Here is a 14,315-nt window from a genome sequence, read left to right as displayed (position 1 = left end):
CAACAAAAAATTCTTAGTCTATTGTAATCGGGTTCTTTTTTATACAAGGTTTCAAAATGGGATATTTGATTCAAATTTTTGGATGGAAGTCGATTTATGAGGTAAACCGATACAAGAACCGCTTCGGCCCAAAATCTTTTTGGAATTTTTTGAGAAATGAGTAAGGTCCATGTAGTTTCTATTATATGTCTATGTTTTCGTTCTGTTAATCTATTTTGTTAAGGTGTTTTGGGGCAAGACCTTTGATGAACAATCCCATTATTTTCAATATAACTTTTGAAATCATTTGAAAGATATTCTCCCCCGAAATCGGTTCTAAGAGTTTGTAATTTACTATTGAATTAATTTTGTATCATCATATGAAAAATCTTAAAGGTAGAGAAAACCTCATGTTTATGTTTGAGGAAGTATATCCAACTATATCTTGAGAAATCATCAACATAAATAAAATAATACGAAAACCCTTCCTTAGACACTACGGGTGCCGGTCCCCATACATCCGAATGCACAATTTCAAAAGGCTTAGTTGAAAACATAGTTCTTTTTCCAAAAGGTAAGCTTCTCATTTTACCAAGAATACAATCATTACAATTGAAGTTGTCTTTACATAAAGTTTTAGCAAAATGTAAATAAGAAAGCTTGACAATATTTGGATGCCCAAGGCATTTATGCCAAACATTTATATATTTATGTTGGGCAACATAATAAAAAGAGTGTTTTAGAATTTGAAGAAATTCCATAAAGTATAGATCTCCCCTTCCTAGAGCCTTCTCCAATCAACTTCTTGGACCGGCGATCCTGTATCCAACATTTATTTGATGAGAATTTGATATCACACCCATGATCCGATAGTTGAGAGACGGAAAGCAAATTTAAATTTAGTTTTGGGATAAATCTAACTTTAAGAATAAAAAAACCTTGTCTTTCAAAATCTCCAATTTCTTTTATTTCAAGAGAAGCCTCATCCGCGGTAGAGACAAAAGAGGGTGACAAATTTTTTGAGTATTTAGAAAGTACAAAAACATTTGGAGTCATATGAAAGGATGCACCCGAGTCTAAGAGCCAAAGAGTTTTACCGGGAGGAGAGAAGGTGGTCATGGCGGCTCCGGAAACGGATCCCTTGAAGAGAGGTTGAAGAGCTTCCATGATTTGATTTAGAAACAAAGTAGCATTGTTGGAAGTTGATGGTCATTCCTCCTTGTTTGGTTGAAAAGTTGTAGACATAGCCACCATCTTTTTTCATTTAAGACAAACCGGTTTAATATGCCACGGTTCTTTGCAAAAATGGCATATGATTTTACTATAATCTCTTCTTCCATACTGCCCACCATTTTCTCTTCCTCGATTTTTGTTGAAGTGAGGGGGTTTGTATGTTTTGACATTATTCCCCGGTCTTGAGACGGCATAAGCACCCTCATCCTCATCCTTTGAGAGAACGGCCAACACACTTAGATTGGTTTTATTCATCCCCAATCTAGTTTCTTCTCCACTTAGTTTGGTAAACACATCTTCCAACGGAGGAGAAGAGAAAGAAGACAAAAGAGAGGACCTAGTTTGTTCGAACTCGAGTCTAAGCCCATTTAAAAAGTTGAAGAAATGATCTTTGTTTGGCCTTTAATTCAATTGCCTCTCCACTCCATTTAGGTTCTTGTAGAGCAAGTTCATCCCAAATAGTAGATAGCTCGGCAAAATATTCTCTAACGGACATTTCCCCTTGTTGAAGAGTTAATGCCTTCTTTTGGAGATAATATTTATGGGACAAATCTCTTGAAGTATACATTCTTTCAAGATACTCCCAAACTTGAAAGGATTTCTTGAACTTCAATATATTTGCATTTATTTTCGTTTCAACGAAAGAGAAAAACCATGAAAGAATTTTGTAGTTTTTCATCTCTCATTCTTTATGCCTTTTGTTGTATTCTTCAAAAGCTTTTTCTCTCTCTTCACTGTCAAAAACCTTTATTTCACCCTTCTCAATAATGGTGATATTAGGTTCAGGTTCGGGAATGGTTCCTTTGACATATCCCCAAAAACCTTTCCCTTTAATGTGAGCCTCCATATTTCCGGCCCAAACATGGTAGTTGGAGCTATTTAATTTAAAACCGAGTGAAAATGGGACTCTTTTTCACCCATTAGAGAGGGAAGAATGAAGAATTTATACGTACCACAAAAAGACTTTTAAGTCTTGTTGTAAAATCCTTCCAAAATATTGAGGAAAGAGAAGTCCCCACTCTAATCACCAAGAAGTCAAATGCACGCTTTTCGAGGCACTTGCAAATACGAAGAATCACACAATCTTCAAACTTTAACCTCGCTCTAATACCATGTGAAAATATCTCAAAAGAGATAATGTGCAAAATAAGCACCACCTCCACAAAGGGATATGTGCACAAAGGCACAAGAACACTTAGAACAAATTATACACAAGGTACAAATAGAGAACACAAATGCTAAAATATAAAGAATTTTATTGAACAATAGAGAACAATGCTCCAAGCATTGAATACATTTAAGAGGGGGGTTCACCCTTATTTATAAGAAAGAGGAGACCTTGGAGGGGCTCCCACTAGACGTTTGAGGGGTCCAACATTGGACCCCCTCCAAGATGTTGACTAAGTCAACAAAAGGAAAAAGATCTACGGTCTACCTTGGAAAGGGTAGGTGGTACACTCCCGAGTGACCACATTATCAAAATGTTAAGTGAGAGCATTGTTGAATCACAACTCACTTGGTCTCTAATCCTCGGGAGGTAGGAGACCTGGAACTACCAAATTTTGTCTTAGGTGGTAGATTTCAACAACTAGTTTGTATGATTCCTATGCGAGAATTCTCTCCAAGCCTATGACAGCTTGTATTTGGTTTTTGATTCAGTTAGATACTTGGGGAAGATAAAATATATAGCATAACAAACACCTGATGTCGTTTCTTCTATCTCGAGTAGTGCTACGAGTGCCCGATGGAACGAATAATAAAGAGAAACAAAGACCTTATACAAAGATCACTTTCCCTTCTGTTGAACTAAAAATATGCCCTAATACTGCAAACACTTCGGATTTGTTATTTGCATATCTTGAGGATATTGCATGCTATAATTATCCTACTGAATGATTGGTGTCATCCTTATTGAACTAGTAATTGTATATCTTGTCTATGATTGTGTCTCATAAGTGAATGTTCCATTGCATAAACATGTATCCGCTATGATAAAGATAGTGTTATGTATGTTTTGGTTGTCTGCAAACATTATAGAGTTATAGTTAACCTAACAGACTTGATGAGTATGACCCCTTCTATTTTACCATTTTTAGGTGATGACTAGAGGTTGCAAGAGATGGCGGGATGACATGATAGAGTCCTGAAACCATATTTTGTCTTTTCCGTTCTTGGCCTTGTTTTGATGTCTGAACTGTTTCAATGCTCAAGGAATGCTAACTTTTGATGTTTAACAATTTCAAATCAATTATAATTTGAATTTGGTTTGGAGTGAATCATATTTGGATTCAAAATTCTCTGTTAGACTCAGTGTGTGTGGATTGGACCCAAGTCCAACAAGTTTGGGATCCAAATAGCTATAGTTGTATGGTTGCCTGTAACCCACCCAAGATTGGCTAACTTAGATCACCCAAATATTTTCCGTTGTGCTATCGATTTTAATTAAAGGATCATTTATTATTTATAAAAAAAATATTTTCAAAGTTTTCAAGTTAGGAATTTTGGGGAGTTACAGTTATGGTATCAGAGCAAGGATAAAGTTTGTGGTTCAAGACTCGTCCAACATCTGCATTGCACTGTAAGTATCTCTTAGTCTGAATTTGTACTATTTATTGATTTAGAAAGTATTTATGAGAACTTAGTATAAATTATAGAACACTCTGAATTGTCGATGAGAACTTAGAAAAAAAAATCCAAAACCTAGATAAGATCCTGCTAGGTACATCTCACAAGAGGAGAATCCATCGTCGTGTAGAAAACTTATAAGGTTCTTTATTGCATCTAGATGGCATGGGAAGATAAGTGCAACAAAATTATAGAAGTATTGCACGACCTAGCTAGGGCAATGCAACAACAAGCGGCTGCCATACGCGACCTCCAGCTGGCGATTTGGGGAAGTACCGACCCCGAGGTGTTGGCTGAATCCTGGTCACAGCCAGGGCTAGAGTGCCAGAGGTGCCATCACCTCCATGAGGAACAGGGATGCCCTCGTGACACTGAAGATTGCCTCTATTGTGGTGAGACGGGTCATTCCATCCAAGAGTGACAAATGAAGCAAGCCAATGATAGAAAGCGAACGACAACGGAAGCTCTCGCCGACGATGCCTCAAGCTACAAGGATTCCCAGGAGACGGTGGAGCAATCTCTCCCAAACAACACAACAAGTGAGGCAATGCAGAAGCAGAGGCACACAAGCAATGTGAAGAATTATGTCAAGAAATTCTCACACTATCCCTAGGGAGTAGCAACACACTCCACATTTTGTCATGACTCGAGTTAATGGACTCCTAATAGTTAGTTTTCCTTTTCATAGTAAAAAAGCAATGTTAAGTTTTGAACAAATATTGTCGTTGAGATATAAGAAAATAGCTATGTTATGATAAATTGATGTCTTTGATTTTAATCATAGTCACATTGCTCTTAATCCAATTAATTATGGTATGACCACTTATTCATGAAACCCTGGTAAACAAATGGTAGATGTATCATCGTGTGAGCATAAGGGCTGCCAGTGAATGGCAGGAACAATGGGGCTTCGTAATGGATGCCCTCAACAACCTGGCCCAAACTATGAACAATCACATACAAAACCAGAATGGATAGGCTGCACTAGGGGGTGCAAACCACAACCTAGGAGGGGTTACATACAAGAAATTCTTCAAGCTTGATCCCCCAATTTTCTTGGGAAAGTCTGATCTAGAGATGGCAGAAAACTGGATAGAGGAGGTAGAGCGAGCATTTGGGGTCATGTATGTGCCAGAGTACAAGAAGAATGCTTTTGACACATCATTTGATGGGTGATGCCCGCAAGTGGTGGGACACAACCTAGGAGATTAATTTCTCTGAATTTGAGTTTATCCCATGGGGAGATTTCCGAGAGGCTTTCCTGAAAACATACTTCCCTAGCACGCCCGAGATAAGAAACAAGAGTTCCTTGAGCTGAGCCAGGGAAGCTTGAGTCTGGTGGACTACACCACCAAATTCCGAAACTTGAAACACTATTGTCCAACCCTCTTCACGATTGACAAAGCAATGGCGGCCAAGTTTGTCCGAGGACTCAAGGATGGGCTACGGTACCGGGTGATGACCAATCGACCTGTAATGTTCTCTGATGCAATTGAGGCAGCTATCCTACTGAGTGAGGAGTGAGAGCGCTCCAAGAGAGGACAAGCCAAGAAATCAATTGAAAATGGTGGGGCAACAAGGAGTAGTTTTTTTATGGCAACTACCACCATTCCAGAGGAAAGAAATTTGTCCCTCATGCCAAGAGGCAGAAACAACAAGAGCCCAGCCTTGTCTGCAGTCGAATTTGTCATGCCCAAACTGCTACCGGTCTCACTACGGACAACCATGCCCCTGTAAGACTGCAGGTTGTCTGTATTGTTGCAAGATGGGTCACTATGCTCGTGAGTGCTGCAAGAAGGTAGAAGATTCGTTAAGGAGAACATCTGAAGGAGGATAGACCTCACAACAACAGCAACACCAACAACGACAGCCACATTAGCAAAAACTAGGCCACTGCGAACAAAATGACAGGCCGAGCCTATGCCATCTCCACAAAGCAATTACAGAAGAGCGATCTAGTGCAAGGTACCATTCTAATCGTTGATCAAGCGACTCTTATCTTATTCGATTGTGGTGTCTCATTCATTCATCTCTGTGAATTTTGCTAAACAACTAAGTGTACAAATTGATTTGTTAAACCATGCTTTAGAAGCCTATAATTCGGTAGGACAAAATTCCTTATATGTGACTTATGTACTACACATAGATATAATACTCGATGGACAAAATTCCTTATATGTGACTTATGTACTACAAAGATATAATACTCGATGGACAGAGTCTGCCCACCGACTTGATCTTGTTAAGAATATGTAATGTGTTGTAAGGGCATTTCTATCTTTGCTACTGTATATTATCTTTTCCTTTATTATACACAAGAGATATATATACACATGGGCATGGGGCTGAAACACAAGACCCTTGCTCCTTTCTCCCATATTGTTTCTCTCTTGCATTGTGTGGCTACAAGGAACAATCTACACACCATTTCTATCATGGTATCAGGGCAGGGCAAGTATAAGACCCTATAAAATCAACGTCGTTGATTCTTTATTTCTTCTCCTCTTCCTTCTTCCCCTCAATCTTTCTTCTTGTTTTTTTTTTCACCCAGATGTGATTAGTCACATTGCTACTGAGTGTGGTTTCCTCCATTTATCATTCTTTCAATTTTTTCTGCACTGTTAATAACCAGATCTGTGTATATTGTCAATACTTAGGTTTCATCAGTTAACATAGACCAGACATAATCATCATAAAAAAAAGGAAATCACGCCATATTTGGAATTTTATGAACTTGCCTTTGCTTTCTTCTTTATCTTTCTTTATTTGCTTACCTCTTATACCTTATAAGGTTTCCTTAAAACTTTCTCATTTCTCTCATTCCTTATGAGGTTTCCTTAAAACTTGTTTTCCTTTGTACTCATGTAATAAGTACTGCCCATTAGGGGCAGCTTTGTCTTTGTTCATTTTTTTTACATCTTTTGTCTTTTCATTCTTATATGAGGGTATATTGAACTTTGTCCAATATAGTCATTGGGATCTCCCCAACGGCTATATTTATAGTTATTGGGAGCATCCCAACGACTATATGACCCTTTGTAATGTCTATATTGTAAGAAAGTATGCGGAATTAAAAAGCAAAGTGCATAAGCACATACACAAGTCCAGAAAATGACAATACAAAGGAATGAATACACAATACAAGCAACTTCAAAGAATGTAGAATATGAACACAAAAGTAAAAAAAATATATCTTTGTTGAATGGAAATGCTTAAGCAAAGGATTGGTTACAAGAGAGGGGTTCAACCCCTATTTATACACAAAAGGAGAGCATGGAGCTCTATTGGAGAGCTCCCAATGGTCACAAATGTGACCGTTGGGGAGCCCCCAACGACTATAGTCTTTTGACCGTAGAGGCCATGCCCTTTACAAAAAAGGCTTTAAGTAAAAAGATAAAAAATAAATAAATGAAAAACTGTTCCTAATGAACAGTGCTATTACATGATAGTACAATGACCAAAATACACTTAAAGGCAATACAGATTACAACTGTATATATATATATATATATAAAACCTATTTTAACATATATAAAGGAGTTAAAACCCCTTCATGTTGGTTAATGCTTTCCTAAGCATTCTATATCAATAAAGATTATCATTTTTTATGTTTTTTGTGTTCTTTTGTTTATGCTCTATGGTGCCTCTTGTGATCTCATGTATTTGCCATTGATTGGCTTGTGTATTGTTCCTTTGTGTATTTGTGTTTGTACACTTTTAGAATCTTTGTAGCCATTGTATGCATTTAAGTGCTTTTGTATTGCCTTTGGCATTTGTATTGTCCCTTATAGGACTTGTTCTTGTGCTTATGCACATTATGATTTTTCTTTCCACTTGATTTCATTACAATTGTCTCTCTGTGGACTTGTGCTTGTGCACATTTAAGCTCTTTGTAGCCAATGTATGCACTTGTGTGATTTTGTATTGCCTTTGACATTTGTATTGTCCCTCGTAGGACTTGTACTTGTGCTTAGGGGTGTCAACGGGTCGGGTTTGGTTTGGACCCAAGTGGAACCAGACTTGGACCAGATTTTGGGTATGGTATCGGATCTAAACCCGGGTCTAATCGGGTCTACTATAAGAGAAACCATTCCAGGATCCAATAAGAACTACATGAACCAGACCCGGACCATACCCGGTAAAATAATATTTTTTATCATTTTTACATTGAAAATTGTGGGTCTATATCGGAACTCGGGTCGGGTCTGGTATAAAATTTTACAAACTATACCCCAGCTCCATGTATTAATCGGACCTTCGGGTTTGGACCCGGGTCTTAATCGGATCTTCTTATTTGTCACCATACCTGGACCCTATAGGGTTTGGTCCATGTCGAGTCCGGGTAAACCAGACCCATTGACACACCTACTTGTGCTTGTGTACATTGTGGTTTGCTTTCCGCTTGATTTCCTTACAACAAGAAGCGAAATAAATGTTACCTTTATATGCCTATGGGATATAAACTTGAAGGATGGTTGAATTTTTTTATGAAAGGACACGGTAAGCTATAGTACTGCATGACCGACGAGAAAAATTACCTGCAAATACTCCAACTGAGACATGCTAGTGGATATCAGTGTATAGAGTGACCTCAGACCTGGAACAGTATTAGAAAATGAATCACTATCAGAAAAGTGCACAGTGGTGAATCTGTTAACAGATGCATATTGACAAAATAAATAGACAGAAATACCTATCACCTGCACCATCTGAATATATACCAGAATCCAAATCCAACTTAAAATAATATTGAAGTGTTGTAATGCCTAGTACCTTGGTTGGCATATGTTCAAGCTGTTTGTTTTGCTTAATTCTTGGAGAGGCAGAGATGATTTTTGCCACCACCTCTTCTCAACTAAATCAACATCATTGTTTTGTACATTCATGGAAAAAATGCTAAAATCTTGTACAAAATCAATCAAGAAGCATAAATAGCACTACATTCACAAATAGTTGGACAAAAATATATTTCAAATAGCAATAAAAGGATAAAGAGAGATTTGACATGGCAAGAATAAGAAGACTGGGCATGGGCACACAGAACTTAATAGCACAAGACCAAAATCAATAATTCTCCTTCCAAATTGCACACCAAAATTTAGAAAAATCAAAGCTTTCTAATCGCATGGATGTGTTCGGCATGGATGTGTTCGGCATGGCCGATTTAGTGGGAATCGCCCTGAAGTATGTTTTTCTCAACGAAAATTTGGTTTTTTTTAGTTAGGAAAAATTGATGCATTTACAATTGCATTGCCAGAAAAACCTATACACAGGTCCAGCAATCCAAAAATCAGTTTCTACTAAAACAGCATGTAAATGCCATCTATAAAGTTAGGTTTGACCAAAAAAAAGGGCTTTGCTAGAACAAGTGTAGGCACAATCAATTGTAGCAAACATTAACGTTATTGTAATATCGTGTGTTTTTACACTAAGTTAAATTCTAGCTTTTTGAAATTTTGGCTAAGTGTTGTAGAAACATCAGTAAAATACTCGATATTAGGTGACATTAATTGAATATGGGCTTGGCCCAGGTCTCATCGACAAGACCTAAACGGGCTAATTGAAATTTGATAAAAACTTTTATTTTTGACCTTTAAAACCAAGCGAAATTCGAGCAAAATTCAGGTTAAATTTGGGTGAAATTCAAGTTATATATCATTAGATGCGCCTCAAAATTCTCAGTTCAATGATATTTTATTTTTTTGAATTCGGGCTACGGTTGACCCGAAAATCACATTTTTTCAAAAAAGGCCCGCCTCGACGAGACCGAGTCTGGATTCAATTTGATCTGATCCGTATGATCCACGTTAATATGGATCTCAACTCAGTCTAAGACCCATATTAATTAGGATCTGATCCAGATCCAAAATCCAGGTCCAATGAAATTAAAGTTTTAAATTCAATAATACAAGTTTAATTTAAGGAAATTTAAAGTTAAAAAGACTCCCAGAGGGGTAAGACACCCTCTGGAATTTTTTGGATATTTATTAATTATTAATTAATTAAATTATTATTAAAAATAATTAATTCCAAATTTTATTAAATGTGGTGGTTACAAAATAATTAGGGTCTCTAGAAGAGCCCAATTTGGTTGAGTAAACAACAAAATAAGGTAAGTATTAAAAGAGGTAGTAAGTAGAAAAAAAAGTCAACATAAAGAAATAAGAAAAGAAGGGTTGGAGATAGAGTCCCACATGGGAAAGCTCTATTTCCAGACCCATATGGGAAACCCTAGAGGGGCGAGGATTCCTTCCTCTATAAAAACCTCAAAAAAAATATGGGAAAGAAAGAAAGAGGAAAGAGAGAGAGAGAGAGAGAAAGGAAAATCATGGGAGAGGAGAAAGAGAGGAAAAAAGAGAAGAAGAAGAAGAAGGAGAAGACCCTCTTCTTCTTCAATCGTCTCATATTTCTTCCGGTCATTTTTCAAACTTCAACAAAGGTACAAGCTTCTCTATCGATTCGAACGGGGAGAAATAGCTTAGGCCAAGTTTATGTAATGTTTTAGTGGAAAGGAAAAAGAAGGAAAAAGGAAAATACAAAAATCGATATGTATATATAGGTATATACATAACGACTCATTGATTATATATATATATATGAGATGATTTCCTTTCTTTTTCAGCCAATATATATATATATATATATATATATATATATATATAAACACATATATACGTGCATATATATGTATATATATACATGTAATGGTAAATCAGTCAATAAATTATATTTCGGCATGTACACGCTGTTTTGGATTTATGTACATTAGTCCCACTGTTCGTAAGGACAGATCTTGACAGATCTGCCGATCACCACAGATGCACGGATCTGGTCCAGATATGTGGATTTAAATGATAATATGTCTATTGTTCAAACAGTTCTCTTTCCCATGCCCATAGCTGTAAATTTTTCTTAGGTCATTAATGGTGTGTTTATGTACAAATACATATGTGAATACATATATATGTATATGTATAGAAGAATTGGCCCCCCTGTGAAAATTTCAACCACGGTTTGGGGTCAGATCTGAGCTGCAGGGTCCACCATATATATATATATATATATATATATATATATATATGTGTGTGTGTGTGTGTGTGTGTGTGTGTGTGTGTGTGAGTGGGGATTTCGGTCAGGGCCATATTTAACCCATCATGGTCTGGTTTGGGATCAAATTTGATCCAAACCAGACGATTTGATCCCAAACCAGACCTATCACAAGTCTGGTAGACTGCTTATAACGGTTGTGGTGTTTGTGTTTAAACTGTCAATAAGACATATTCACATAAACTGAAAACCATTGGTTGTTGATAAAATTTTAGCAGATCTGAGTTTTTCTTTTTGATAAGTTGTAGAGCGGATATATATTTTTCCCAGCTTTATCATAGGGCCCATATCGATGTATTGTGTTGTCACTATAACTATGTTTATCAAAACAGTCTTGAGAGTGTGTTTTAAAAACTATCATTAAAGCGTACATGAGTTAAAAATTTGTTGGCTGTGCAAGGACAGTAGGGTCGATAATTTGCAAAGTGTATAACAGTGATATATTATTTCTTTCCACTGTTGTTGATGCTTTATAGTCACATTAATTCGAAACAGTCTTAACAGTGTTATATCCACTCTGTCAGGTGGTCCCAAAACAGGTTTCCATATCGTCACAATGATCGGTTAAAATTCTGTTTTGGTCTCCTAAGGCTGTTTACAAGAATTTATGGGTTTTTTTTGTACTGCGCATGTGAATAGGACTTATATGTTTTTATCCATTAAGCATGTGAAGGAATCAATATGCTTTTCTTTAGACACAGAGACTGTGAATTAAACTAGTATGTTGTTGTAGATTAATAGTGCATAGTGAACTGGGTACATTTATATAGAAATTAGGTTTGTGTAGTGATTCATTTTGACTCATGTTAACCAGATGCTTATGGACCCATGTCAAGTTCGGATACATGTTAAGCTGCATACTGTCTGGTTATGTGTATCGGTTGGTAGGGTTGGAAGTTTACCGAGCTTACAAAATTTGTTTACTCTGTACAACAGTGTTGCTTAGACTTCTTTTCTTCCGTTTCTTTTTAGCAACATGCTGAAACCGTAGTTTCTTTTATGTTGTCATGGTTTAGCTTAAATTGTATTGCTTCTTAATGTTGTGAGAGGTACCCACTTATGATTTTGGGAACAAGGTTACACATTTATGTGCAACATTGTCTATTGTCCAACACTATTGGCTGCATGTTTATGCATGAGAAACATGCCGCCAATAGCAAGTTAGTAATGTCCTGTGTATGGGGGCAGCATGGTGGCTCGATACTTATGTTTAGTAACCTAAGCATGCCCGAATTTGGCAAAAATGTTGTTTACATATGCTCATTAAATATAATATTATGTTGGCATAAATATGCATATTATAAACGTGAATTCTGAAGTTGTATTATTGTTGCATTAACATGATCATGTGCATGTTCACATATTATGCATGAGATTAATCATGAGACAGGATGTATGTTGTCTGCATGTGTTCATATGCATATGTAAATTGTTTTACATGTACATTCGTATTGTGTGAATGAATGTGCATTTATGGACATGTTGAATTATTGTGCGGTTACATGTTCACTGTAGTTTTTGCTTGAGATGCATCAGTGGTCTGATGTGAACCACTGTAGGCCTTGTGGGCCACGAACAGGTGTTGCTCTAAGTCTTATTTTATGCATTGTAAAATCCATTTGAAACTTATTGATTTTCTGAATTAATTGCATTGTTAAACTTTGTAACGGGTCAAGGTCTCGTGTTGTGTTTTGCATGTTGATTTGCAAAACGAATCTTTAGAAAGAATCTATCTTTTGATAAAAAGATAGAACAATGTAATTAATGTTTTCTTCCTGGATGTCCCTTCCACAATGTGTGAATCTTGGATGACGATTTTGTAAAACCGTGAGGATACAAAAACTCTGTGGGGGATTGTGCCCCTGAACCCGATATGATGGTTCACCTTCCGACCACGGTTTTAGGGAGTTTTCCTCCACTTTGCATGGGGGTAGTGTGTAGACACAACTGTTGTTATTGGTATACCAAGAAAGTGGCATCAGTGGATGTTGATTTTTCTAGTGTCCTGATATTAGATGTTGATTTCTAATGTTTCAATGGATGGTGTTGATTTCTGATATCGATCGAGGGCTAAGTGTGAAACCCAGTAATAAAATACAAATTATGTGTTAAGCTCAAGGTTGTCAGTAAAAAAGCGGGAGCGGGAAGCGATATGGGAAGCGAAAGCAGGAAGCGTGGGACGACTTAGGAGCGAATCAGGAAGCGAACCAGAAGCGACCTAGGAAGCGAACTGAAAGCGACTTAGGAAGTGAAGGGAAAGCGAAAAAAGAGAAAAAAAATAAAAATACAAAAAATGAAAAAATTAGGGGAAGCGCGCTTCCCATAAAAGGGAATCATGCTTCCCAAAAAAATGCGCTTCGGGGAAGCGCGCTTCCCCAGTTACCTAGGCGTTTCCGGTAACTCTGGTTAAGCTACAACTGAGAACCTATTTTGAACTTCGGGAATTGTTGTACCCGTTTTGAGTATCCACGAGTTTTAATGAAAAGTTGAACTAAATTTATGTGTATTTAATAGGGACATGAATACAAAAGAAAACTCTCATAATAATTTAGTAAGTTACTCATGCATGTGCATTGATATCATGCATATTTACTATTCTGTATTAGTTCATACAATTTTACTTGTTTATTTTCCTATTAGCTATTGCCAATGCATGATATTTAATCTTGAATGCCTGAATAGCTATTGAGTTATGAGATTTTTTTAGTTATGTTTCTCTAAAAATATTACATGGATTTTGATTTATGTTTTCTCGTCTATTTAGATTTTTAGAGGAATTCGTACGCAGAATCTTCGATTCTAACCCTATGCCCTTCATATCTTTCACAGGATCTGAAGCCTAGTGATGAGATCAACTGCCATAGGGAGCCTACGAGACTGCGTGACTGTTTTTGACATTTTTTTTGCGACCGTGTGACTCCATTATTATTGACGTTTATTTGATTATGTTCTTAAACTTTAATTATTGATAAATAAAGTTAATTAGTTTATTGTTGGGTTAATGTAAGATCCTTTGTGGTTTGGATTGTGTTATGTTTGTAAGGCCCCAGATCTCTAGGTATGGTTTCCATAATTGTTTAAAAAAAAATCACTTTTCAACGAGGATGAGTTGGGGTCGTTACAGGTTTGATATCAGAGCAGACAATAAAATCTTATATTTTAACCATTTTTTGTGTACCAAAATTTTCTTTTGGTAATTGAGCCTTATCCAAATTTGTCAGAAAGTCACAACTCGTACTCCAAAGGAGTCTCTATCACTTGTAAGAGCTACCTGATATTTTTACTAATATGAATTTTTTTAAGTTTCATGTTGTCGACCATAGGGATAGCTTAATTTAATTCCTTTTATGTGAATTAAGAAATCTAATATG

General features: G+C 36.7%; 1 protein-coding gene across 3 annotated transcripts in view; it reads right to left on the bottom strand.

The window, feature by feature from the left end:
* PDE149 (integral membrane TerC family protein) overlaps nucleotides 1-14,315 on the bottom strand; it is a 167,732-nt gene that overhangs the window by 34,785 nt on the left and 118,632 nt on the right. For all 3 annotated transcript variants that reach the window (XM_090002731.1, XM_090002732.1, XM_090002733.1), the window contains exon 12: nucleotides 8,376-8,434. In XM_090002731.1, the coding sequence (XP_089858857.1) occupies nucleotides 8,376-8,434 (59 nt within the window). The remainder of the gene's footprint in view (nucleotides 1-8,375; nucleotides 8,435-14,315) is intronic.

Source organism: Nuphar pumila, chromosome 4, assembly GCF_984573655.1.
Source record: "Nuphar pumila chromosome 4, dmNupPumi1.hap1.1, whole genome shotgun sequence".
Classification (NCBI taxonomy): domain Eukaryota; kingdom Viridiplantae; phylum Streptophyta; class Magnoliopsida; order Nymphaeales; family Nymphaeaceae; genus Nuphar; species Nuphar pumila.
The sequence above is the reverse complement of the archived record's forward strand: the minus strand, read 5'-3'. Positions and strand labels throughout refer to the sequence as shown.